Below are 26,621 nucleotides of genomic sequence, written 5' to 3' on the forward strand. Positions count from 1 at the left end.
CTCCTCCCCCTCCTCTTTTTCTCCTTCCCCCTCCTCCTCCCCCTCCCTCTCCCCCTCCTCCTTCCTCTCCTCCTCCCTCTCCCCGTCCCTCTCCCCTCTTCTTTTTCTCCTCCTCCTCCCCTTTTTCTTTTTTGAGACGGAGGCTCACTCTGTCCCCCGGGCTGGAGTGCAGTGGCACAATCTTGGCTCACTGCAACCTCCGCCTCCTCGGTTCAAGCAATTCTCCTGCCCTAGCCTCCTGAGTAGCTGGGAATACAGAGGCCCACCACCACACCCAGCTAATTTTGCATTTTTACTAGATCATTTGAGGTCAGGAGTTGGAGACCAGCCTGGCCAACATGATGAAACCCCATCTCTACTAATAATACAAAAATTAGTTGGGTGTGGTGGTGGATGCCTGTAGTTCCAGCTACTTGGAGACTGAGCCACAAGAAGTGCTTGAACTGGGGAGGCGGAGGTTGCAGTGAGCCGAGATCACACCACTGCAATCCAGCCCGGGCAACAGAGCAAGACCCTGTCTCAAAAAAGAAAAAAAGATAAAAGGGCCGGGCGCGGTGGCTCACGACTGTAATTCCAGCACTTTGGGAGGCTGAGGCAGGCAGATCACAAGGTCAAGAGATGGCGACTATCCTGGGCAACATGATGAAACCCTGTTTCTACTAAAAATACAAAAATTAGCCAGGCATGGTGGTGTGGGCCTGTAGTCCCGGCTACTCAGGAGACTGAGGCAGGAGAATCACTTGGCCCCCAGAGGTGGGGTTGCAGTGAGCCGTGCCACTTCACTCCAGCCTGGCAACAGAGCCAGACTTCGTCCCCCAAAAAAAAGAAGAAAAAAAGGAAAAGAAAACACTTATCAGTATATATACACACACACACACACACACACACACACACACACAAAAGTATATAAATGTCAGAGCCACTTATCAGTGTATATACACACACATATACAGAGGTATCTACAGACATCTACATTTGTACACGTATAATACTTTCCTCCTATTCCATAGCTTGCATTTCTACTTTTCTTTCTTTCCGTGCATAAACGTTTTGAAGTTTGATGGGTCCAGTTTATCCGTTTGGCACTTGTTTGTGCTGCTAGTGGCACATCCAAGAAATCACTGACCAATCCAATGTCATGAAGCTTTCTGTTTTTGTTTTGTTTTGTTTTGTTCAGACAGAATTTCGCGCTGTCACCCAGGCTGGAGTGCAGTGGTGCGATCTCGGCTCACTGCAACCTCCACCCCCCAGGTTCAAGCGATTCTCCTGCCTCAGCCTCCCAAGTAGCTGGGATTACAGGCATGCACCACCATGCCCGGATAATTTTTGTATTTTTAGTAGAGATGGGGTTTCACTGTGTCAGCCAGGACGGTCTCAATCTCCTGACCTTGTGATGCACCTGCCTCGGCCTCTCAAAGTGCTGGGATTACAGGCATGATTAAAAATAATTTTTTAAAAAGGAAGTGGGCCAGGCACAGCAGCACATGTCTGTAATCCCAGCACTTTGGAGGTTGAGACGGGAGGATTGTTTGAGCCCAGGAGGTCAATGCTGCAGATCTGTGATCACACCACTGCACTCCAGCCTGGGCAACAGATAATACACTTGGAGAGGCCAAGGCTTGAGCTCAGGAGGTTGAGGCTTCAGTGAGCCGTGATCTCAAACACTGCACTCCAGCCTGGGCAACAGAGCGAGACCTTATCTCAAAAATAAATAAATAAATACAAAATAATAATTAGGTTGAATGAAAAAAGCCAGACATGAAATAATACATACTACAGAATTTCATTCCAGAAAATGCAAACAGATTTACAGTGACAGAAATCAGACTAGGGCTGTCTGGGGCTGCGTGCATGTGTTGGTGAAACAGAGGAGAGATGGAACTTGGCTTTGGCTCACGCCTACCACAGCATTCTTTCATGCTGTTCCCACTGATCACAAAACCCACACCACTACCTTACTGCCAATGGTCCTTTTACTTAAAGAATTTCAGGAGCTGGCCAGGCACAGTGGCTCATGCCTGTAATCCTAGCATTTCGGGAGGCTGAGGCAGGTGGATCACCTGAGGTCAGGAGTTCAAGACCAGCCTGGCCAACATGGTGAAACTCCATCTCTACTAAAAATACAAAAATTAACTGGGCATGGTGGTGGGCACCTGTAGTCCCAGCTACTTGGGAGGCTGAGGCAGGAGAATCACTTAAACCCGGGAGGCAGAGGTTGCAGTGAGCCAAGATCGCATAGCACCACTGCACTCTGGCCTGGGCAAACAGAGCAAGACACTGTCTCAAAAAAAAAGAATTTCGGGAATTAGCCTTAGATGGTAACCAAGGATGTGAGTGTCCCAACTCCGGAAGGAAAGCTGAACAATTGATTTTCAGCCTTGTTGCACCTGCCAGAACACCACGTGGTCCATTACTCAAGATAACCATTGTGGCCAGACAGCGCCGACCTGCGTGCCCTACCTTTCACATGCTTTGCCCACCCCAGCCCATATACCCTCCCGCTAATGTCAATCTCTGATCTTTGTCTAATAAAAAAGCCCTACTGGCTCCTCTTCCAGAGTCAGCCAGTGAATTCGCTCCGTTTCTCTTGTGCTGTCACCCTCATACCCAGGTATAAACTTCCATGAATTCTTGTCTGGGAAAACTTTTGACCTCAAGTCAATTTCAGTTTACTGCTAGGTATATAGGTGCATTCAGATCCCAAGAACTTGTAGTCTGTCACACTGGGTGGAGGACACTGAAAAACAGAGGGCTTACAAGGAGGCTCAAGGAAACCTCTGCAGGTGTGGTGGTTCACACCCATCTAGCGCTTTGGGAGGCCGAGGCAGGTGGATCACTTTTCAGGAGTTCAAGACCAGCCTGGGTAACATGTTGAAACTGTCTCTTTTTTTTTTTTTGAGACGGAATTTCGCTCTTGTTACCCAGGCTGGAGTGCAATGGCGCGATCTCGGCTCACCGCAACCTCCGCCTCCTGGGTTCAGGCAATTCTCCTGCCTCAGCCTCCTCAGTAGCTGGGATTACAGGCACGCGCCACCATGCCCAGCTAATTTTTTGTATTTTTAGTAGAGACGGGGTTTCACCATGTTGACCAGGATGGTCTCGATCTCTTGACCTCGTGATCCACCCGCCTTGGCCTCCCAAAGTGCTGGGATTACAGGCGTGAGCCACTGCGCGCAGCGAAACTGTCTCTTCTAAAAACATAAAATTAGCAGCCAGACGATGTGGCTCATGCCTATAATCCCAACACTTTGGGAAGCTGAGGCAGCCAGATCACCTGAGGTCAGGAGTTCAAGACCAGCCTGATCAACATGGAGAACCCCCCATCTCTACTAAAAATACAAAAAAATTAGCTGGGCATGCTGACACATGCCTGTAATCCCAGCTACTTGGGAGGCTGAGGCAGGAAAATTGCTTGTACCCAGGAGGTGGAGGTTGCAATGAGCTGAGATCGTGCCACTGCACTCCAGCCTGGGCAACAGAGCGAGAGTCTGTCTCAAAAAAAAAAACAAAACAGCTGGGCACGGTGGCTCACACCTGTAATCCCAGCACTTTGGGAGGCCAAAGCAGGCAGATCACCTGAGGTCAGGAGTTCGAGACCAGCCTGATCAACATGGTGAAATCCCATCTCAAAAAAAAAAAAAAAGAAAAAAAATTAGCTGGGTATGGTGATGCACGTCTGTAATCCCAACTACTCGGGAGGCTGAGGCAGGAAAATCACTTGAACCTGGGAGGTTATAGTGAACCGAGATCACGCCACTGCACTCCAGCCTGGGCAACAGAGCAAGATTCCATCTGAAAAACAAAAATAAAACTTCTGTGGGTGTGGTAGTTCACTTCTGTAATCCCCGTACTTTGGGAGGCTGAGGCAGGAGGATTGCCTGAGGCCCAGAGTTTGAGATCAGCCTAGGCAACATAGCAAGGCCCCGTCTCTACCAAAAAAAAAAAAAAAATTATATATATATATATAATGGCTAAGGGGTGGCAGGAAACTGTAGCCCCAGCTACTTGGGAGGCTGAAGTGGGAGGATCCTTTGAGCCAGCAGTTCTAAGCCACATTGAGCTATAATCACACCACTGCACTCTAGCCTGAATAACAGAGCAGAACTATCTCTAAAAAAAAAAAAAAGGCAAAAAAAAAAAACCTTTTGGGGATGATGGATACTGTTTTTACCTTGTGGTCACTGTCTTGATTTGTGGTGATGGTTCCCCAGGTGTATATATAAGTTAAAACTCATCAACTGTACACTTTAAAGGTGTGGTTTCTTGGGTATCAGTTAGACCTGATTTAAGCTGGGGGCAGGGAAGGGTAAGGAAAGTGTCATGACTGCGTAATGCAAATGAGAAACTTTCCTCCAAGGGGTGGCTTTCCCCACTCGTCCCTGAGGGTGTCTGAGTTTTCAATCTGAAGGCAAATATACTGTGAAGCTATTTCTGCTTGGAGCCAGAGGAGGCTTAACAATAACAAAGAAGAAAGCAGTTACCCTATTTCTGCTTTGGGGTCCTGCCACATTTCTCTCCTGAGACACTAGTCCACAGGGAACCATTTTTTTGAATGGTGGGAGAGAAAACTGAGACTACACATAGGAAAAGGGAAAGCCGCGGCAGCTGAGGACGCAGCTGCTCACCAGGCACAGGTGCAAGGCAGAGGGGGCAAGTGAAAAGGCAAGGACAGGGCCAGGCGAGGTGCCTCACGCCTGTAATCCCAGCATCTTGGGAGGCCAAGGCGGGCAGATCTGAGGTCAGGAGTTCGAAACCAGCCTGGTCAACATGGTGAAAACCCCCATCTCTACTAAAAATACAAAAATTAGCCAGGCGTGGTGATGTGCGCTTGTAATCCTAGGTACTCAGGAGGCTGAGGCAGGAGAATTGCTTGAACCTGGGAGTCAGAGGTTGCAGTGAGCCGAGATGGCACCACTGCACCCCAGCCTGGGTGACAAGAGTGAAACTCCATCAAAAGAAAGGAAGGAAGGAAGGAAGGAAGGAGGGAGGGAGGGAGGGAGGGAAGGAAGGAAAGAAAAGAAAAGAAAAGAAAAGGCGGGAGTGGATGTGGTGGGAGGGTGGCTTTGTTTATTTGTTTGGAGACAAGGTCTTGCTCTGTTGCCCAGGCTGGAGTCCAGTGGCATGATCTAGGCTGTCTGAAGCCTCAAACTCTCAGGCTCAAGCAATCCTCCCACCTCAGCCTCCTGAGTAGCTGGGACTACAAACATGCACCACCATGCCCAGCTAATTTGTGTATTTTTTGTAGAGGTAGAGTTTCGTCATCTTGCCAAACTGGTCTTGAACTCCTGACCTCAAATAATCCTCGTGCCTCAGCCTCCCAAAGTGCTGGGGTTACAGGCATAAGCCACTGAGCCAGGCAACCTAAGAGGGTGGCTTTGGAAGCTGGAAAGTCACTGGTGGGAGTGAGGATGAAGAAGCTGCTGGGGGCCAGGTACAGTGGCTCACACCAGCAATCCCAGCACTCTGGGAGGCCAGGGCAGGAGGATCACTTGATGTCAGGAGTTTGAGACCAGCCTGGCCAATATAGTGAAACCCCATCTCTACTAAAAATACACAAAACCGGCCAGGCAGTTTTTTGGCTGGCCAGCACTTTGGGAGGCCGAGGCAAGCAAATCACAAGGTCAGGAGTTTGAGACCAGCCTGGTCAACATGGTGAAACCCTGTCTCTACTAAAAATACAAAAATTAGCTGGGTGTGGTGGCGGACACCCATAATCTCAGCTATTTGGGAGGCTGAGCCAGGAGAATTGCTTGAACCCGGAAGCAAAGTTTGCAGTGAACTGAGATTGCGCCATTGTACAACAGCCTGGGCAATACAGGGAGACTCCTTCTCAAAAAAAAAAAAAAAAAAAAAAGCTGGGCGTGGTGGCGCATGCCTATAATCCCAACTACTCGGGAAGCTGAAGCATGAGAATCCCTTGAACTGGGGAAGTGGAGGTTGCAGTGAGACAAGATCACACCACTGCACTCCAACTTGGGTAACAGAGCAAGACTATCTCAAAAAAAAAAAAAAAAAACCAACAACAAAAATGAAACTGCTGGAGGTTTGAAAAGGTATAATGATCTATCATCTGGGAGAGCCAAGAGACGAGGGAGACGGGGCAAGGTTGTCCGGCTGCATTGCAGGCTCATTTCAAGTCAACAGGCGTCAATTTCAGGTGGGTCTCCTTAGCAGGACAGCATATTTTTCTCCACCCACATTCAGCTGCACAGATCAGGCACGTGCAGGTGGAGCCTTAGGTTTAACAAGGACTGGGTTTCTGCCAGATGAGTATGGTGGTGAGGGGGAGGTGAGGAGAAAATGTGTGTGAGGGAGTAGCTATAGCAGTGGGTCAAAGAATTCAGTCTGTGGGAAGGCATGAGGGGGCTGAGGGACAGTGAAAGGGGATAGGGCCAGTGGGACCTTGGAAGTGAGGTTCTGAAGGGAATGAACTGGAAAGATAGGAGATGTTCGTGCACTACGGCTTTCCTGTAATCCTAGCATTTTGGTGGGCCAAGGCAGGAGGATAACTTGAGGCCAAGAGTTTGAGACCAGCCTAGGCAACATAGCAAGACCCTGTCTCTACAAAAACTCTTTTTTTCTTTTTTTTTTTGAGACAGAATTTTGCTCTTTTTGCCTAGGCTGGAGTGCAGTGGCGCAATCTCAGCTCACTGCAACCTCCGCCTCCCAGGTTCAAGCGGTTCTCCTGCCTCAGCCTCCTGAGTAGCTGGGATTACAGGCACCTGCCACCACGTCCGGCTCATTTTTGTATTTTTAGTGGAGACGGGGTTTCACCTTGTTGGCCAGGCTGCTCTCAAACTCCTGACCTCAGGTGATCTGCCTGCCTTGGCCTCCCAAAGTACTGGGATTACAGGTGTGAGCCACTGTGCCTGGCCAAAAAAAATTTTTCTTTTCTTTTTTTTTTTTTTGAGATGGAGTTTCACTTTTGTTGCCCAGGCTAGAGTGCAATAGCACGATCTCAGCTCACTGCAGCCTCCGCCTCCTGGTTTCAAGGGAGTTTCCTGCCTCAGCCTCCCAAGTAGCTGGGACTACAGGCGCCTGCCTGTTTTTCTGTGTGTATGTATGTGTATTTTTAGTAGTGATGGGGTTTTTCTGTGTCCGTCAGGCTGGTCTCGAAATCCCGACCTCAGGTGATCCGCCTGCTTCAGCCTCCCAAAAGTGCTGGGATTCAGGTATGAGCCACCACACCCAGCCAACAAAAAAATTTTCTTTTGAGATGGAGTTTCAGTCTTGTTACCTAGGCTGGAGTGCAATGGCACCATCTTGGCTCATTGAAACCTCCGACTCCTGGGTTCAAGGGATTCTCCTGCTTCAGCCTCCCAAGTAGCTGGGATTACAGGTGCCCACCACCACGCCTGGTTAATTTTGGTAATTTTAGTAGAGACAGGCTGGTCTTGAACTCCTGACTTTATGATCCGCCCTCCTTGGCCAGAGTGCTGGGATTACAGGTGTGAGCCACCGCAGCTGGCCCACCACTTCAGGGCTTTTGCATTTGCTGTTTCTTCTCCCTGGGATGTTTTTTCTCTAGCTATTCCCATTCCCATGTGAAAACATATGGCATACACTCATACACGATTCATTCAATAAGGTAAACATAAATGAAAATTAAAACCAGCCAGGCGTGGTGGCTCACGCCTGTAATCCCAGCACCACTTTGGGAGGCTGAGGCAGGTGGATCATGAGGTCAAGAGATCGAGACCATCCTGGTCAACATGGTGAAACTCCGTCTCTACTAAAAAAAATACAAAAAATTAGCTGGGCATGGTGGCGCGTGCCTGTAATCCCAGCTACTCAGGAGGCTGAAGCAGGAGAATTGCCTGAACCCAGGAGGCGGAGGTTGCAGTGAGCCGAGATCGCGCCATTGCACTCCAGCCTGGGTAATAAGAGCGAAACTTCATCTCAAAAAAAAAAAAAAAAAGAAAATTAAAACCAGTTTTTACCTCAGATTGACAAATGTAAAAAAAAGGATGCAGTATTTTGAGATAGTGGGGAAAATTCCTTTTTTATATAGAAATCCTGAGAACTCAAATTGTTACAGTGCTAATGGAGGGTAATTTAGTGAAATCTTTCAAAATGCAAAATGTACCAACTTGCAAGTATTTTAGCCATCCACAACAAGAAGGTAAGTTAGATGCCATCTGCTTGAGACAAATTAGAATGGATGTTCCAAAACATCTTTCTGTAAAATGCAGCCAAGTTAAAATTATAAGGAGAGGGAAATTCAGAGCCTCAGAATTTAACTGGAAAAGGAGAAAAGCTTATCAAAATTGAAGAAGTTTTGGAAAAGAACAGCAGAAGACACCAAGGCTTCATGCCTGGCTCACACCTATAATCCTAACACTTTGGGAGGCTGAAGTGGGAGGACTGCTTGAGCCCAGGAGTTCAAGACCACCCTGGGCAACATAGTGAGACCCCTGTCTCTTAAAAAAAAAAAAAAAAAAAAATTAGAGCAGCTGGGCGCTGTAGCTCATGCCTGTATTCCCAGCACTTTAGGAGGCCGAGGTGGGCAGATCACTTGAGGCCAGAAGTTCGAGACCAGCTTGGACAACATGGTGAAACCCCATCTCTTCTAAAACTACAAAAATTAGCCTGGCGTAGTGGCGTTTGCTTGTAATTACAGCTACTCGAGAGGCTGAGGCAGAAGAATCGCTTCAACCTGGGAGGCAGAGGTTGCAGTGAGTGGAGATCACGCCCCTGCACTTCAGCCTGGGCAACAGACAGACTCCATCTCAAAAAAAAAAAAAAAAGGACACGATGGCGTGTGGTTGTAGTCTCAGCCACTCAGGAGGCTGAAGTGGGAAGATTGCTTGAGCCCAGGAGGTCGAGGCTGCAGTGAGCTGTGTATGCATCACTGCAATCCAGATTGGGTGACAGATGAGACCTCATATACTGCTGCTGGGAATATATGGTACAGATACTTTGGAAAACAATGTAGGACAGGAAAAAAAAATATGGTACAGATATTTTGGAAAATAATGTTAAAATATGTTGCGTGACCCAACAATCCCACTCCTAGGTATGTGCCCTGAAAACTCGCACATGGACACAAGCAGGTATCACTAGGAATGGCCACAGCAGCATTATTTTTCTTTCTCTTTTCTCATTTCGGGTCACTGCAACCTCTGCCTCCCAGGTTCAGGTGATTCTCCGGCCTCAGGCTCCCGAGTAGCCGGGACTACAGGCCTGCGCCACCGCGCTCAGCTAATTTTTGTATTTTTAGTAGAGACAGGGTTTCACCATGTGGGCCAGGCTGGTCTCGATCTCTTGACCTCGTTACCTGTCCGCCGCAGCCTCCCAAAGTGCTGGGATTATAGGCGTGAGCCACCGCATCTGGCCTGTATTTTATGTAGAGAGGTTTCACCATGTTGCCTGGGTTGGTCACGAACTCCCAGACTCAAGCAATCTGCCCCCCTCGACCTTCCGAAGTGCTGGGATTACAGAGGAAGCCGCCATGCCTGGCTGGCATGGGTTTACAAGGATCTGAAGGGTCGGATTAAGCTTTGTGCGGGTTAAGAACGGGAGCGACTTGCTCTCTCAGAGGCTGCTCAGCTGTGGTAATTTCCCGCGGTTCTTCCGCCCTCCTGGCCAGTTTTACTTCATCTGTGAAGTGGGGGTAGGCCCCGAGGTCCCGTTTCCAGACATTCTCTGCATTCCTCATGACCACCCAGACGAAGCTGCTATTGCCATTCCCCTAACAGACGAGGAAGGCTGTGACTTTCCCAAGGGTACAGAGACAGTAAATGCAGCCTCCACATTGGAACCACGGCAGGGTGGGCTCCAGGCCCCTGCCCTGAAACCCCCTTCTCTACGGCCTCCCCCATCACCCTAATAGGCCCTGCAGTGCAGTGGGGATGCGTCTGCTCTGGCGTCAGACCAGCCCCGCCATGCCACTGGCAAGCTGTGGCATCCTGGGTTAGTCACTTGCGTCTCTTCAGCCCATTTCCCTACGTGCTCAATGGACACCCCAAACACTTGCCTCAGCCAAAACAACACTTGGCTGACCAGGAGGAATGATGCGCGAGTCTCAAACAACTGCGTGACTTTCTGTCGGCGGGGGGGCGGGGGTGGGTTTTGGGGGAAAAGGGACGCGGAGCCCGAACACCGCGGCTCCAAGGTCTTCCCACTCCTTTCTCGCCTGGTTTCCTCCATTCATTCCCCTGCAGTGTGACCCTCGGTCCCCTGCCGCGTCTCCGCTCCCGCGCCCCCCCCAATTTTTCTCCCCGCTACGGGACTGAAAAAAGGTCGTGGTCCCTTTAAGGTCCGCCCCTCCCTCTCCCAAAACTTCCCAGTGTCTGCTCTTTTCGATCCGGGACGGCCGGCCAGGCTCGCCGCCGAGCTGGTAGGGGCTGGGGGCGAGGGGTCCGGGAGGGTGACGGGGGCACTGCGGGCGACGCCGCGCGCAGCCTGGGGCCGGGGTCGAAGCAGCGGGGTGGGGGCGGGGCGGCGGCGGGGAGGGCGGGGGGCGCGGGTCACGAGGCCGGGCCGGCGGCCTGGAACGTGCGGCGCCGGGGAAACCGTTCCGCCGCGTTCCGGCCGCGCGCGCCGGCGCGAGGGGCGTCCGGGCCTGGCGCGGGGGCGGGGAGGGGAGGGGCCCCCTCTCTCCCCCTCCCCCCACCGCATTCCTCTGACGTTGGGACAGAGCGACCCCGCCCTTCGTCGCGGCCGGCCCCGCCTTCTTTCGTCACACGGGTCACGTGCTTCAGACGCGGCCCCGCCCCTGTGTCTCTTCCGCTAGCGTATTCGGATCTTCCCGGTGTCGGAGGGGTGGGGGGAGGGGAGCTGGCTGAGGTCCCCAGGACGGCCCCCCTCTCCAAACTTTATTTCCCTTTACCGGCAGATCCACCAGGCCTGACCCCCTCTCGTATTGCCATTGACCCCATTTTTTCTGAGATAGGGTCTGGCTCTGTCGCCCAGACTGGAGTGCAGGGGCGTGATCACAGCTCACTGCAACCTCGAACTCCTGGGCTCCAGCGATCCTCCCGCTTCGGCCTCCGAAGTAGCTGGGACTACAGCCACGCGGCACCACGTCCGGCTAATTTTTGTATTTTTTGTAATGACGGGGTCACACTTCGTTGCCCAGGCTGGTCTCGAAGTCCTGGGTTCAAGCGAGCCTCCCGCCTTGGCATCTCAAAGTGCTGGGATTACAGGTGTGATCCACAACACACGACCTTCATTTCAAAGTCAGTTTCCACCAGGACCTCAACTCGAAAGGTTCTGCAGAACTTTTTGGGCGTCCACGCATTTCTCACGACGCTAGCTTCGCTTCCCCCACCCTTTGGCGACATTGTCACTTGCCAATAGCTTCACCGAGGTGCCCACCCCGCCACACGCGCGAGGCAGCCCCAAAACGTTAGCTTCTGGGTCAATCCTCGTTTGCCCCGCCGCCTGCCGGCGATAACTGGAGCGCTCCTCTCCCTACCCTCAGGTTTAGCCAGTTGGGCTTCGCTGGAGGCTGGAGATACCCTCCGGCATTCTCTGCGGGGCAGTGCGGGTGGTCTTACCCCGCCCTTGAGGAGGAAAGGCCCGACGCAAGCACAGATCTCAAGAACGCCTCCCCTGTGCAGGGGGCTTGCACTGTGCCAGGTGCTGCACTGGGCACTTGGTAGGTGGCCACCCTCTCCAAGGTCGGGGCCAGGACCTCCTATGGCGCTCAAAGGGGTCGAGCTGTCAGGTGAAAACCACAGGCTTTGGGGGGAAGCCTGGGGGTCTGGGACGCGGCAGGGACCTGTGAACTGAGATCGCAAGGACAAGATGACTTAGCCCTTAGCTCCTGCCGGAGGGGTAGTGAAGGGACTTCCAGGTGGAAGGGACTGCACCGGCACAGATCAACAGTGAGCGGAAGAGCCTTCTCCCAAGGGAAACTGAAAGGGGTTGCGGCTGAATTTAGAACTGGGCAGGGTCCGAGAACAGTCGGCAGCAGCGAGTGGTTTATACTGAGGAGAAGGTTGATTTGGGATTTTAAAGAATTCCTTCGCCGGGCGCGGTGGCTCAAGCCTGTAATCCCAGCACTTTGGGAGGCTGAGGCGGGTGGATCACGAGGTCAAGAGATCGAGACCATCCTGGTCAACATGGTGAAACCCCGTCTCTACTAATACAAAAAATTAGCTGGGCACGGTGGCACGTGCCTGTAATCCCAGCTACTCAGGAGGCTGAGGCAGGAGAATTGCCTGAACCCAGGAGGCGGAGGTTGCGGTGAGCCGAGATCGCGCCATTGCACTCCAGCCTGGGTATCAAGAGCGAAACTCCGTCTCAAAAAAAAAAAAAAAAAAAAAAAAAAAAAAAAAAGAATTCCTTCTAGAGGTGGAGAGGAACAGGGTATAGTGATCGCGACAAGAGATATCTTGGGAGTTCCTGCCAATCTCGGTCTAGCCTTCCGGCGCGCACACAGCAGGAGCTGCATAAATACTCTGGGTACTCCAGGCCGTCGCTCTCTTGAGGGGTGGCCCCGCCTCTGGGCGGCGCCTGAAAGCACATTTGCGCATGCGTTTTTCCGCCTTCGCGCGTCTCCGAGACTGCACCAAAAAGCGCCTATACTAGGGTGGGGCTCCCCATTTTTATCCAATAAGAGAGTACCAGTAGTCCGACCATCTGGTGAGAGGGTGCGCTCCACTCTTCATTGACCAATCAGTGGAGACGCAGAAGAATGGGCATTCGTAGTAACCACTGGAGAGAGACCAAAAAAGGGAGGGGCTTCCTTGTCTCGTTGCGAAGTGGCGCGGAAAGAAGTTACTGTGACTGGGTGATAAAGACTTTCGGCTTGATGGATTAGCGAGGAGACCAGTGAAGCCGGGAAGGAGGCGGGGATTCTTGGGCGGTTTGGTGCGCCGCTCCTATCAGGTGCTGTCAGGGAGGCCAGCGGCCCTAGAAATCCGACCTATTAAATTGGATTTTATTTTAAGGCGGCGGGGTCGACGGAATGACTGGCAGAAAGCGATCACCTATAAAGAGTGTCTCAGACAAACGAGGGCGGCCTCTCCTGCAGAACGGCGTGGGCAGTGTCCAATAGGCGCGCAAGGCGTGTGGAGGCCTACCCTCCCCCCGCGGCGGGACCAGTGGCTCCCCCTATCGGGTGGGGGCGGCGGGTGACGGGCGTGTCCCTCCCCCAATGAGAGGCGGGGGGAGGCGGGTTCTGCGCCGCCATGTCGCGGAGGCTGCTGCCCCGGGCGGAGAAGCGGCGTCGGCGGCTGGAGCAGAGGCAGCAGCCGGACGAGCAGCGGAGGCGGTCGGGAGCGATGGTGAAGATGGCGGCGGCGGGCGGCGGAGGCGGCGGTGGCCGCTACTACGGCGGCGGCAGTGAGGGCGGCCGGGCCCCTAAGCGGCTGAAGACTGACAACGCTGGCGACCAGCACGGAGGCGGCGGCGGTGGCGGTGGAGGAGCTGGGGCGGCGGGCGGCGGCGGCGGCGGGGTGAGGCCAGGGCCCTGGGCGCCGGGAAGGCCAGGAAGTGGGGGACAATTTCCCACTTGAGGGCATTTTATTTTTTTAGGGGGCCTCTGCGCACGCGCCCAGGCCCTCGCGCCGTTGAGGGGGTGGGGGAGGGGGAGGGGCGGCCGTTGAGCAAACGGCGGGGTTTGCGCGAGGACAGGCGCCTGCGCTTGCGCGCAGTCCGTAGAGGGGTGTGGGGTGCGCGGAGGAAGTAGCTCGTGAGGCGATTAGTCTAGTGCGCAGGCGCCGCGGGCTGGCGTGTGGGGGCCGGGCACGCGGCCGGGCAGTTTTTTTTCCCCCTTTATCATTTTCTTCGGTGGCTCCTTGCGCAGGCGCAGTTCTCCCGCCCGGCCTCGTGGGCGGTTGGGGGAGCGCTTCGTGATTGGGAAGGGGTGGGCGGCGGCCTTGTCCTCTCGAGTGGGGAATTCCGTCCGATCGCAGCTTAATTAAAGGTCCAACCTTATTTCTATACAGAAAAGACTGTGTTAGACCATAAATGCCAGAACAGAGATTATCTCCCCCATTTTTGTGGGCATTGAAAATGGGAAGATGGACTTGTGAAGTGCATTTTTTTGCTGTTTGGGAATTAAGCGAAGCTTTAAAACCTTCACAAGCTTGCTTACAATTTCTGGGGATTCACTGGGTATGGAGGGTTTGATAAACCAAACCTCCCTGGCCATGCTGGAAGCATTTCGGCTCCTTGTAATCAGCAGCGAGTGGTTTTATACGGAGTGGTTGTATTTTACCCGTCCCTCTCCCTACAAAATCTTGAAGTCTTGCAGTGCAGCCTGTTTGCAGGGCTGTCCGGGGTTTAGGAGTTAGGAGTTGCTAGCCTCTTGATCTTCAGGCCTTGTCCCACAGGTTTTAAAGACATCTTAATTGAATTACTGACGCTCTTCGGTGAAGTTTGGGGCTATACTGGGATTCCCGATTTACAGAGGGTTAAATGGGCCAGGAGAGTTGAGGTGAATTAGCGTAGGTGGCACAGCTAGTGAGGGGCAGGGCTGGAGTTAGAACGGGAGTGCCTCCCCCTGTGGTTTGGGTAGTTTGTTCTTGAGATAGAATACGATTCTACCCCCATTCCACGCATTTGTCCCCAGTGATTCTCAGTCTTGAGGCTGTCCCCATTCTCAGTCTTGAGGCTGTCCCCAGAGCCCAGGAGAAGTGGAAGGGAGTTAATCTTCCTGATGACCAGAGGCTTCTTCTATGTGTGAGTGGGTATAAGATACTTCTAGGAAGGAGCAGTCTTCGTTCTTAATGGTATGAGTTGGAGTTTCTTCTCTTTCTAAAAGGCGGCCTTGTCTTTTCCGTAGTCTGACCTAGGCAGTAATTTTCAAAGCAGGTTTTGGTGGGAGGGTGATTCAGGATTAGAAGGGGTCAAGACTGGCCTAGCTGCCCCAGTTTCTGGGGCACGTGTTGTTTTTTTGCTGTGACTGAACCCGGGTGTGAGTCGTGGGGAACAGGCGTGCTTAGCTGGGTGACGATGGCTCAGCCAGCAAAAGGGCAAAGAACTTGGGGCACATCCAAAGGGGATGTCCTCATTCAAACTGTAGTGGATAGCTGTTAGAGCCCTTCCTGCCAGCGTGTCTTCTTTCCCAGCTACTCTTTGGGCATGTTTCCTTGGTCGAGTGGACCAGTGGGAAGAGAGAGAGGTCCCTGGAAGAACCTAAGGATTTGGGACTTGTGTGGTCCCCCCTCCATTCTGCCTTCCCTAGAAGCTACAGAGCCAGTGGGCAAGTGACCACCTACTCAGAACCACTATTTGCTGATCCAGAATCCTTCTGGGGTGATGGGCTTTAGCTGCTGCCCCTGCTCTGTCCTGTGCATCCTTCCTGGGTAGCATCGAGCTGTCTTATCTAACTGGGTCTACAACAGCACAGAGGCCAGTGGGCCTTCATCTTGTACAGCAAGAAAGAATTCCTGTTTCTGCTTCCTTTCTCAGGAGAACTACGATGACCCGCACAAAACCCCTGCCTCCCCAGTTGTCCACATCAGGGGCCTGATTGACGGTGTGGTGGAAGCTGACCTTGTGGAGGCCTTGCAGGAGTTTGGACCCATCAGGTATTGGGCTTGGGCCAGGTGTTGGGCTTCCAAAATTGACTCCTTGGTGTCCTTATGTCTCTATGATTTCTGGTTGGAAATGGTGATTTGTTGGCCATTCTGGTCTAGGTTCTGTGGCTTCTCTGCTTTTGGGCTGGCCGTTGTACTTTGTGTCTAATGACAGCAAATTCCATGATCCTTTTTCCTTCCTTCCTTCCTTCTCTGCCTTGTAGTCTCTAGTCAGTGTTCTCTTGTGAGACAGGGCAAGGTCTCACTCTGTGGCCCAGGCTTGACTGTAGTGGCACAATCTCATGCAGGCTCAGGCAGTCCTTCCACCTCAGCCTCATACTCATGAGCTGGGACTACAGGCATACGCCACCACACCCAGCTCATTTTTATTTTTATTTTGTAGAGGCAAGGTTTTGCCATGTTGGCCAGGCTGGTCTCAAACTCCTGGGCTCAAGTAATCAGTCCACCTAGGTCTCCCAAGTTTACGGGTTACAGGCCACTGTTACTCACTGTAACAGTGAGCCACTGTCCCTGGCCAGTAATGTTTTATTCACCAAATAATTACTGAATATTTGGTGCGTGCTATGTACTGCAGATACAGTAGTGAGCACAACTGTTCTGGATTCCTTCTCTTAGAAAGTTGCCCACCAGAATGATTTGCACTGTGATAGCGTAAGTGCAAGAAGCCTTCTTTGGGCAGCATCTGACAGACAGTCTGGTGAGGAGAGGTCAGGAAGGCTTCCCAGTGGAGGTGATGGCTGAGCTAGACCTCTTTGGCCTGTGGTACTACTTATGGCACTGGGTGTTCAGTTCAGGGACCATGATAGGTTTGCAGAGGAGTCCAGAAGCCATGGAAGAGTCAGTTCTCAAAAAATTGAATGATTCCCTTCTATCTCCATTTTCCTGAGAGAACTGAAACTGTTTTTTTCTCTGCCAGCTATGTGGTGGTAATGCCTAAAAAGAGACAAGCACTGGTGGAGTTTGAAGATGTGTTGGGGGCTTGCAATGCAGTGAATTACGCAGCCGACAACCAAATATACATTGCCGGTCACCCAGCTTTTGTTAACTACTCTACCAGCCAGAAGATCTCCCGCCCCGGGGACTCGGATGACTCCCGGAGCGTGAACAGTGTGCTTCTCTTTACCATCCTGAACCCCATCTATTCCATCACCACGGTATGTGCCAGCAGACATTCCTTGTGGTGCCTTGTGAGGGCTCCCGTCTTCCCTTTTTCCCTATTCCCTCCCCCAAGCCAGACTGACCTGCCAGTGTCCCTTCATCTTGCCTGTGTTTGCTTTTGCAGGATGTTCTTTACACTATCTGTAATCCTTGTGGCCCTGTTCAGAGAATTGTCATTTTCCGGAAGAATGGAGTTCAGGCCATGGTGGAATATCCTTTGCTGGAAAACAGGTCTTCCTTAGGGTAGGGACTCTTACAGGGCTTGGCAATGGCCATTCTTTGAGCCAGCATGTGTCTCCTGACCACGGGAGTGCCCTGCCATATGCCAAGTGCCTTCACAGAGCCCAGTGACTGAGCAGGGAGGCAGTTACAGAACCAGGCATATCGTGTGGGTGTGTAAATCTTAGGGGAGAGAGCAGTGTTAGGAGATACAAAAGGAATTAATTTTTATTTTATTTATTTATTTATTTTTGAGATGGAGTCTCGCTGTGTCGCCCAGGCTGGAGTGCAGTAGCACGATCTCAGCTCACTGCAACCTCTACCTCCTTGGTTCAAGCAATTTTCCTGCCTCAGCCTCCTGAATAGCTGGGACTACAGGCACATGCCACCACGCCTGGCTAATTTATTTTTTATTTTTTATTTTTGTACTTTTAGTAGAGATGGGGTTTCACTGTCTTAGCCAGGATGGTCTTGATTTCCTGACCTTGTGATCTACCCACCTCAGCCTCCCAAAGTGTTGGGATTACGGGCGTGAGCCACTGTGCCTAGCTGGAATTTATTTTTAAAGATGTTTTTTCTAACCCAAATACGAGTGACCAAGGTCTGGGGAACACAATCTCAAAGAGGTCCTGAGCAAATGTCCCCCTGGGAAAAGGAATTTAAAAGGGATGTGGGGCGGGCTGAGTGCAGTGGCTCATGCCTATAATACCAGCACGTTGGGAGGCCAAGGCGGGTGTATCACCTGAGATCCGAAGTTCAAGACCAGCCTGGCCAACATGGTGAAACCCTGTCTCTCATAAAAATACAAAAATTAGCCAGGCATGGTGGTGAGTGCCTATAATCCTAGCTACTCTGGAGGCTAAGGCAGGAGAATTGCTTAAGCCTGAGAGGCGGAGGTTGCAGTGAGCTGAGATTAATACCACTGCACTCCAGCCTGGGCAATAGAGCCAGACTCCATATTAAAAAAAACGGAAGGGAGTGGGGAATGTGGGAAGGTTTCTGAGGAGGCAATGTCCTATTTCTATGAGCAAATAGGAGCTGATATTCAAGGTGGGAGAAACAGCCTCTGCAAAGGTTGTAAAGTCGGAAGGGGCTTGTGTTGGAGAAACTGAAAGACCTGAGGACTGCAGAGTAGCTGGCAAGTGGACAGGGGTTTGTAATAGACATTGAAAGAAGTTTTTAGGGCATCCTAGACAGATAGCAGTGTGATGCTTCGGGCAGGGAAAAGCCACTGATGGACTTTGCGGGCAGAGCTGTAATTGGGTTGATGTTTCAGATTTAGTCAAAGGGACTGAGAGAGGACCGAGATGAAGGTAGTATGGTGGCAGAAGAGGTTGTTGGTGGGCATAGGTGGGGTGCAGATTGCAAGAGAACTCTGGCCAGTAACTTCTCACCCAGGGCAGTGTTGAGTCCATCTACACCATTACGGTCTGTTAACCTGAGGCTAGTGGCTGGGCAGTGAGCTGATCCCAAAGCCTCCACATACGCCACAGTCTCTGGATACTACCTTGTCCTTATCCCCTTCTGGGGCAACGAAGCCCTTCTCAAATATGTCCTGTGTTGGGAGTTTCCTTAACTTGACTCACATTTGACTCTGTTCAAAGTGCCCAGCGGGCCAAGGCCTCGCTCAATGGGGCTGATATCTATTCTGGGTGTTGCACTCTGAAGATTGAATATGCAAAGGTACGTCTGGGAGGTTGCCTGCTCCTCATTAGCTTCCAGGTGAGCTGGGGAATGGCTGACGTCAAGTCTTGTCTTCTTGCAGCCTACACGCTTGAATGTGTTCAAGAATGATCAGGATACTTGGGACTACACAAACCCCAATCTCAGTGGACAAGGTAATCCTGACGGCCACTTTGTTCTAAACATACCTGTCTTGCCTTCACTCGACTAGTGCACTTCATAGGCCTGGGCTCAGGGTTATGTAATGCCATTGGGCTCCCCATGGACATGGGAGGGCCTTGGGGTCAGCTCTTGACACCTTAGTGGGAGAGGGGGAGTGAGGGGCCTCCATGGGTTCTCAGTGCTGCTTATGGTCCTCCAGTGCTGCCCAGGAAGCCTGGATGGGCAGGGAGCAGTGCCTCACTGAGGATGAGGCATGGGAGTGGCTCCTTTGAGAGTCTGGTTAAGGTCACTGACTCCATTCTTGCTGAGCCAGGAATTGTTCTCTTGTTCTATGCTGTTGAGAGGGTCTGATTTGGGGGAGTGACAGTGTGGGGGGTGATGAGGTCTCCTGGGCTCTTGCAGCGAGCCTTTGAGCAAGCTGACCCTGTGGAGGTGAGACACTCTGGATTGGATCAGGGCGGACATGCCTCACATCATTTGTAGAGGGGATGCAACATCTCTGCAGGGGGCCCAAATGGACAACCCCCTTCTAGTGTCTGTCAAGAATGGTTTGCCTTTGGTAGGAGGGACAGGTGGTGGATTGCCTATGAGAAACAGCGGCAGCCCCCCAGCAAGACCGTCCATCTCTGTGTCTGTCTTGGTCTGGTAACGTCGGACCAGTCCATGGGCTGAGGGAGGAGGCTCGATGCTGACATCGCACAGGTCCTGAGAGGCCAGAGGCCCCCATTCCTAGGCAGGCCTGTCTTGCTTGCCCTTGCATCTGGGAAGCAGTGGGCAGGGTGGGCTAGACTCTCCCAAGGATCCTCACAGTGGGCCTTGTGGGCCTGGCTGCTCCCTCCAAAGGTCAGAGGCAAATTGGTGACCAAGTGAATGTACCAGAGCGGGCAATGGCATTACATGACTGCTAACAGAAACATGGCAACAACCATTTCTTCTCCAAGGAACATAAATAGAAGATGTGCAGATCGGCAGGGGCTAATGGCACGGGCTGGCTGTGCATTGGTTTTGATGCCTCTCAGCTTTGGCAGCCCCAAGGCTGGGGCCAAAAAAAACAAGGGCTGATGAGGTGACCTGGAGTGAGGGCGGTGCTTCGCCACCCCTCAGGAACCATACTTCAGCGGCTCTGCCTCTGCACATTGCTCACCAACACACAGGGTAGAAAACCACTAGCTCTTCCTGGAGAGAACAGAACATGCAGCCTCCACCACGTCCCCAGAAACAGCCGCAGACTTGAGCTCACTACATCAAGAACACCACACCGTGCTCCAAGGAACAGCTACAAGCACAGAGACAGAGGCATACAGAGACAAAGAGAGAAAGAGACGCAACATGGCAGCAGACACTGCTTTTTTATTAAACATTTTTAAAAAAAAGTCAAAATCCAAGCAAACTTGAACCCGAGAATGTACACAGAAGTAGGAAACACAGAGAACAGAGCTCTCCCAGCCAGCCAGCGAGCGGTGCTCTTTTCGGAGAACGTTTCATAGACCGAAGTAGATTCCATGGGCCTCCAAGACAATAGGATCCTCTTCCATTCCTCGCCATATGGGTTTTGTTTTTTAAGTCCTTTTGTTTGGGGAGGGCCTTCTTTTTTTCTGTTTTGATATTTTTATTTTTTCTGCAGTCACCGGCTGCCAACATAATCTGCACCAACTGGAGATCAGAAACCAAAAAAAAAAAACTTAAAACCACAACAACAACAAAAAATCAAACCAAACAGACCAAAAACCAGACAGCCAAACAGCTCAGAGGCACACAGTTACCTGCTGGCGGGTAACCAGGCGCGCTCCCAAGGCCAAAAGTGCGAGCGTAGTGGGGCCACTGGCACACCTCATACCAGGAGACACGCACACGGAGCGCTACACAGCCAGAAGCACCGCACCACCGCACTGCAGCACATACTTGAGGAGGTGACAACACGGAGGGACACTACCCACTTCATACACCTTTATTTCCACTTTTCTGATATCTTCTGAGGACAGAACATCTGTGAGCCATTTTTGATTTAATCAAAATACTGACTTTTAAAACAATTCTTTAAAAAAATTGTAGCGGATGTGTACCGTGACTTGTATTTATGACTGTAAAACCATGTGATGCAGGGTCGCAGTGTATGTTTGATGGGACGCCATCTTTCAGAACTGTGCTAACTCACTGTTGAAGCGTCCAATGGTAAGAGAAAATACAGATTTGTTTTTGTGAAAAATGGACATTGTACTCTGTACTTCTGCTGTAAGTAGTCCTTTCCATCCTCGTAATGACTGTTAACAAAACCCAGGCCGGGTGGCAGGAAAGGGCAGTGGTTTCCAGCCCTGAGTTTTGGAGTCAGCCAGACCTGGGTTCAAATCTGACTCAGCCACTGACTTTGTGACTTTGGGCCAAAGTGTCTTATAACTGCTCAGTTAAAAGTTAATGACTCAGTTTTCCTATCTGTAAAATGGGGCTACAATATCAGAACCTACCTCATAGGGTTGTTGTGAGGAATTTGAGAAGCTGTGATGTCTGTAAAGCGCTTAGCCCAGTGCCTGCCACTTAAGCGCTAAGTTAACGGCAGCGATTATGAACTGCTGGGGTTGGGGTGGATCTGCGCCATTGTTGGGTGTGGGAATGTCGATGCCTTGTACATGATTGCTTCTTTGAACTGATACTGCTGTTGCCCTGCTTGTCAGCTCTTGTAGTCAGTCCCTCTTGGGCTGGCAGGACTGGGAGGAAGGGGTTCTGGGATTAAGAAAGAAGGGACCTAGAGAGACGGCCTAGAGCGCCTAGATACTTGGGGGCTTTGGGGATCAAGATTTCCTTCCTCCTGGGTTATTTTCCTGGTCTTAATCTACTCTCCCTTCATTGGGAGTCAGTTCTGAAAGCTGCTTTTGGCCCCCACAGTATATCAGCTTCCATAGCAGCTGCAGGTTCCTCAGAAGGCCCAGGAGCTGGGCTTCCTCCCAGGGCCAGGGCAGGTGAGAGCACACAATGCCTTGTCCTTCACAGAACAAGATCAGCCCTTTAGTATGAGTAGGGGAGGGAGAGTGGGTGCCAACTTTGAGGCTCGGGCTTCATGCCCACCATAGGTCAGATCATGAAAGGAGGAAGGATACAGCCCTTGAAGGGAGGGCTTACAGCTTGTAGGAGCTGGGGGACTCAGGTCAGCCTGTGCAGTCAAGAGGGAGGGAGAGACCCTAATTTCTGAGTGAGACTCTAACTGTTTTCTCTGTCTGCAGGTGACCCTGGCAGCAACCCCAACAAACGCCAGAGGCAGCCCCCTCTCCTGGGAGATCACCCCGCAGAATATGGTGAGGGCAGGGGGTTCCCCTCCGTGGACTCCCGTGGCTCATGTGCCCCTGCCCGCCGCCCGCCGTGCAAATTCTCACCCGTCCTCCCTCTCTTTCCTTCCCATCCCCCAGGAGGGCCCCACGGTGGGTACCACAGCCATTACCATGATGAGGGCTACGGGCCCCCCCCACCTCACTACGAAGGGAGAAGGATGGGTCCACCAGTGGGGGGTCACCGTCGGGGCCCAAGTCGCTACGGCCCCCAGTATGGGCACCCCCCACCCCCTCCCCCACCACCCGAGTATGGCCCTCACGCCGACAGCCCTGTGCTCATGGTCTATGGCTTGGATCAATCTAAGATGAACTGTGACCGAGTCTTCAATGTCTTCTGCTTGTATGGCAATGTGGAGAAGGTGAGCTGCCGCCAGGACTGCTGGGTCCCTCGCTTGAGCTTTGTATCTTGCCAGTCAGCACGGGGAGTCTGGGCGGGGCGGGCAGCCCGACTGAGGGACTCAGTGAGCCCAGGCAGCCTGCTTGCACATGGGCTCTATTTGGTTCTCACTGTGTTACGGTGGGTATTTTGTTTTTGAATCACCATTGTTAAAAAAGAAAAAAACCAGGACTTTATCACATAAAAGTACTAATATTTACCAGTACATGAATATAGAGATTTAGAAAACATAAAAATGAACTCGTTAATAGTGAAACACCATCATGAAAGGATTTCCTCCTCAAAATTTGAGACGATCTGGCGACACTAGGCCTTCTTGCCTTCCCATGGGACAGTTGGCTGGTGCTGGGTGGTGGCTGAGTGTCTCCCTGAGACTGGGTGGCGTTTTGCTTACATTAAGGGTCTTGGGAGCCTTCATGCAGCTCCTGACTTGGCCCATCACTTAGAGTAGCTAGTGACACAGGTGGAGTGATCTTATTAGGCACTGTTAAAGGTGCTTTACATGTAGTGACTTGTGTAATTTCTCACAATCCTTCATGAGATGGGTGGGGGAAGTGGAGCACAGGGGTTAAATAACCTACCCAGGTTCACATAGCCTTTATGGGAAGCAGGACTCAGAGGCAGACTGCCAGGTTCCAGAGCCAGCAGCGCTCTGTTGTAACCCAGCTGAAGGAGGATTTTACCTTCTGACCGTGGATACAGACATCCATAGGTAACACATGTCTGTGTGTTGCAGGCAGAATGGTGAAAGTGGCTGATTTTTTCTCATTCCTGCAGAGTTTTCTGTTGTGCCTCACTAAATGACTCACTGATGGATTATGTCCCACAGTTGAAAACACAGCCCAGGCTCTGCTTCTCATCTTGAGTTGAGCACTTGGTGTGGGCCAGTCATGTTTTTCTAGAGGTCCTGATTGACCGTGTGAGGACCTGGGGGCCCAGAGCAGGTGTTACTCTAACTTGGGAGGGACAAGAGAGGGGTCCCTGGTAGCCGGACAGAGGTGCTGACTGCAGCTGCTCTCCCCAAGGTGAAATTCATGAAAAGCAAGCCGGGGGCCGCCATGGTGGAGATGGCTGATGGCTATGCTGTGGACCGGGCCATTACCCACCTCAACAACAACTTCATGTTTGGGCAGAAGCTGAATGTCTGGTAGGTGCTCGGGCTAGAGAGGGTGGCACAGGTATGGGGGAGAGAAAGGGAAGGGAACAGCCCAGTAGAGGAGCATAGTGAGGCTGAGGTGTTTACCCACACAGGAATGGGGTGCGGCAGGTGTGTTCCCAGGCATTCTTCTGACACTACAGGATAAAGTGGGTCAGCCTTGCCTCAGCTGTAGAGCAGTGCCCCAAGGTAAACAGGGCCAGCTGAACCTCGAGGCAACAGAGGAAGGTTTGGGGGACAACTTTGGCTATGATAGAGGCTCCCCTTTCTTCCCTCTTGCAGTGTCTCCAAGCAGCCAGCCATCATGCCCGGTCAGTCATACGGGTTGGAAGATGGGTCTTGCAGTTACAAAGACTTCAGTGAATCCCGGAACAATCGGTTCTCCACCCCGGAGCAGGCAGCCAAGAACCGCATCCAGCACCCCAGCAATGTGTTGCACTTCTTCAACGCCCCGCTGGAGGTGACCGAGGAGAACTTCTTTGAGGTGCGGACCATGGAGCTGTGCAGGCAGTCAGGTCCTCACCACAGCCGAAGCAGCCTGTTCATTTTGGTCTTTTCTGCAAATAGCTATTGAACTGCTGCCCTGCCTGGCCCTTGGTTGAGTGCTGGGGACACAGCAGAGGCCAGGACAGATGGGGATCCCTGCTCTCAAACTAGACAAAGTGAGAATGGCACCAAGTTTCTAGCAACAGTAGCATTTGCCGCGCTCCTTGCATTTTTGGCAAGCAGGGCAACTACTCATGTGCTAGGAAAGCTGCTTCACAGGCCCAGTGGTGAGGGCCCAATTTCACAACAACCACATTGGGGGAGCCTCGGGGTGCCATCACCCTGATGCCATCAGAAGGTGGACCCTGTAAAGCTCAGCCAGGGGGAACTGAGGCGGCAGGAAGGGAGGAGGAGGAACTCAAGTGGATCTGGCTGTGGTCTGAAATGTTGGCCTTGAGTTCAGCAAGCAGCCCGGTGCCGATAACCAGATGCCTGCTGAAGATGGGAGAGAAGAAAGCAGCTTCCCATTTCAGGCACCTTAGTAGTGTTGTTGCTGGCCTTTATTATGGCACAGGGATGCCTTAGGGGGTGTAATAAAATCTAGAAGCCTTTTCTCCCAAAAACTTCCAAGTACTGAGTCATGCAGGGCCTGGTCTGCTTGAATCCTGTATGGCAGCCTTTTTGTTTCAGAGTTCATTTACTACCTGTTTTTTTTGCAGATCTGCGATGAGCTGGGAGTAAAGCGGCCGTCTTCTGTGAAAGTATTCTCAGGCAAAAGTGAGTTGTGTGCCTACCTCCTTCCCCTAGTTAGTTCCTTGGTGGTTGATGGGCAGCTGCCTAGTTCCTACTGGGTCAGTCTAAAACCTTTGCTTTTCTCCTTGCTTTGCAATCAGGTGAGCGCAGCTCCTCTGGACTGCTGGAGTGGGAATCTAAGAGCGATGCCCTGGAGACTCTGGGCTTCCTGAACCATTACCAGATGAAAAACCCAAGTGAGTGTCTGTGTGTGCTGCAGGCATCATCACCCTGGTGACCTAATGAGTTGGCTGGCTTCAGGCCAGGGGTATCTTTCCTGCTCTTGAGATAGGACCCCAGACCGTTGGTGACACAGGCAGGTGGGACCTGGTCACCAGGAGAGCAGCGTATGCTCCCCGTGGGAGAGCCAGCCTGACTACCTGCTGCCACCTGCTCTGCCAGCTTGGGAGTTGCTCAGGCTTGTCCTCCAGAGAGGCGGCATTCTCCCTTTGCATCAGAGACTGGCTTAGATATAGGAAGGCCACTCTCTTACCTAGGAAAGAGGCAACACTAGCCAGCAGATAAAACTTGCCCATCGGGTTGCTGGGAGAGGCCCATTGCCTTGGGCTAGAGAAGGAGATAGGAATGGGATTCTCCATTGGAATGAAGGAAGAAAAGGAGAAACGTTATGCATAATTGATCATTGGCTCATCTTGAAGCCTCATGTTGGGCAGTCACTCTTTAGACCCCTGCAGCTGACCTGCAGAAAATGAGAGATGGGTACACAATTTGAGGGAAAATGGATTTGGGGAGCCTCCAAAGACAAAGGGCCCAACCAACTTCTCTCTCCTTCTTTGCAGATGGTCCATACCCTTACACTCTGAAGTTGTGTTTCTCCACCGCTCAGCACGCCTCCTAATTAGGTGCCTAGGAAGAGTCCTATCTGAGCAGGAAGACATTTCTCTTTCCTTTACGCCATTTTTTGTTTTTTGTTTCTGTTTTTTGCAGAAGATCTTGCATTCTTTTATTATTTTCTTTTCTTTTCTTTTTTTTTAATGCTAGGTTCATAGAGGCTTAACCTTAATGGAAACGCTGGAAATCTGCAGGGGGAGGGAGAGGGGAACTGATATCTCCCAAGATTAACCTTCACTTTTAAAAATTATTGTCCATGTGATTTTTTTTTCCTGTTCGTACATTTGTGCTGCCCATGTACTCTTGGCACATTTCAATAAAATTGTTTGGAAAATAAACACAGCACTTGGCTGGGATTCCAGGATGGATCTGCCCTTCTCCCTCTCACTATGTCCTGAAGAGGCGCAGGCAGGCCTGGGCACGGTCATAGGCCCTCTAGAGGCATACAGAACCCTGAGAGGAGCAGGGTGGGCTACAGACTGGGAATGGTGCTAGCAGCTGTCTTTGAGGAAAATCCAGCAGGCCTGATGGCATTCTTCCTGGGCCCTGCCCAAGCAAGCTCTGTCAGGTGTGGTGGGTCATCAGCCTATGCTCCCAGCACTTTGCAGAGGCCAAGGCGGGCCAGATAACCTTGAGCTTAGGAGTTGAAGACCAGCCTCAGCAGCATGGCAAAACCTTACCACTACAAAAAAGTTGAGGTGTGTTTGGTGACACACACCTGTAGTCCAAGCTACTCAGGAGGCCGAGGCAGGTGGGTCAGTTGAGCCTGGGAGGTTAACACTGCAGTGATAACCACTGCACTCCAGCCTGGGTGACAAGAGAGACCTTGTCTCAAGAAAAATGGTTTCCAGCCTGGTCATGGTGAAACCCCATCTCTACTAAAAGTAAATAATAAAATGAGC

General features: G+C 51.7%; 1 protein-coding gene across 3 annotated transcripts; it reads left to right on the forward strand.

Moving 5' to 3' along the window:
• Nucleotides 1-10,287: 10,287 nt before the first annotated feature.
• On the forward strand, nucleotides 10,288-26,061 carry HNRNPL (heterogeneous nuclear ribonucleoprotein L). Of its 3 annotated transcripts, none has more exons than XM_064381340.1 (13): nucleotides 10,288-10,339; nucleotides 15,367-15,485; nucleotides 16,411-16,648; nucleotides 16,777-16,862; nucleotides 18,458-18,554; nucleotides 18,637-18,709; nucleotides 21,932-22,003; nucleotides 22,115-22,395; nucleotides 23,459-23,580; nucleotides 23,872-24,073; nucleotides 24,795-24,852; nucleotides 24,969-25,064; nucleotides 25,668-26,061. In XM_064381340.1, exons 3-13 carry the CDS (start codon nucleotides 16,424-16,426, stop codon nucleotides 25,724-25,726), a joined length of 1,371 nt encoding a protein of 456 aa, XP_064237410.1. In that variant the 5' UTR covers nucleotides 10,288-10,339; nucleotides 15,367-15,485; nucleotides 16,411-16,423; the 3' UTR covers nucleotides 25,727-26,061. The 3 variants fall into 3 exon arrangements, with proteins under 3 accessions (XP_064237410.1, XP_021532237.1, XP_021532236.1); XM_021676562.2 differs by lacking the exon at nucleotides 10,288-10,339 and adding an exon at nucleotides 13,120-13,406; XM_021676561.2 differs by lacking the exon at nucleotides 10,288-10,339 and adding an exon at nucleotides 13,120-13,406 and having other exon boundaries at nucleotides 21,932-22,395.
• The last annotated feature ends 560 nt before the right edge of the window (nucleotides 26,062-26,621 follow it).

This window comes from Aotus nancymaae, unplaced genomic scaffold, assembly GCF_030222135.1.
Source record: "Aotus nancymaae isolate 86718 unplaced genomic scaffold, 86718_ANA_hifiasm-v0.15.2.pri h1tg000028l, whole genome shotgun sequence".
Classification (NCBI taxonomy): domain Eukaryota; kingdom Metazoa; phylum Chordata; class Mammalia; order Primates; family Aotidae; genus Aotus; species Aotus nancymaae.

Coding starts and splice junctions, on each gene's coding strand:
- HNRNPL (XM_021676561.2), top strand. CDS start 13,140: ATGTCGCGGAGGCTGCTGCCCCGGGCGGAGAAGCGGCGTCGGCGGCTG. Junction 18,710..21,931: donor CCCCAATCTCAGTGGACAAG/GTAATCCTGACG, acceptor CTCTGTCTGCAG/GTGACCCTGGCAGCAACCCC. Junction 23,581..23,871: donor GGGCAGAAGCTGAATGTCTG/GTAGGTGCTCGG, acceptor TCCCTCTTGCAG/TGTCTCCAAGCAGCCAGCCA.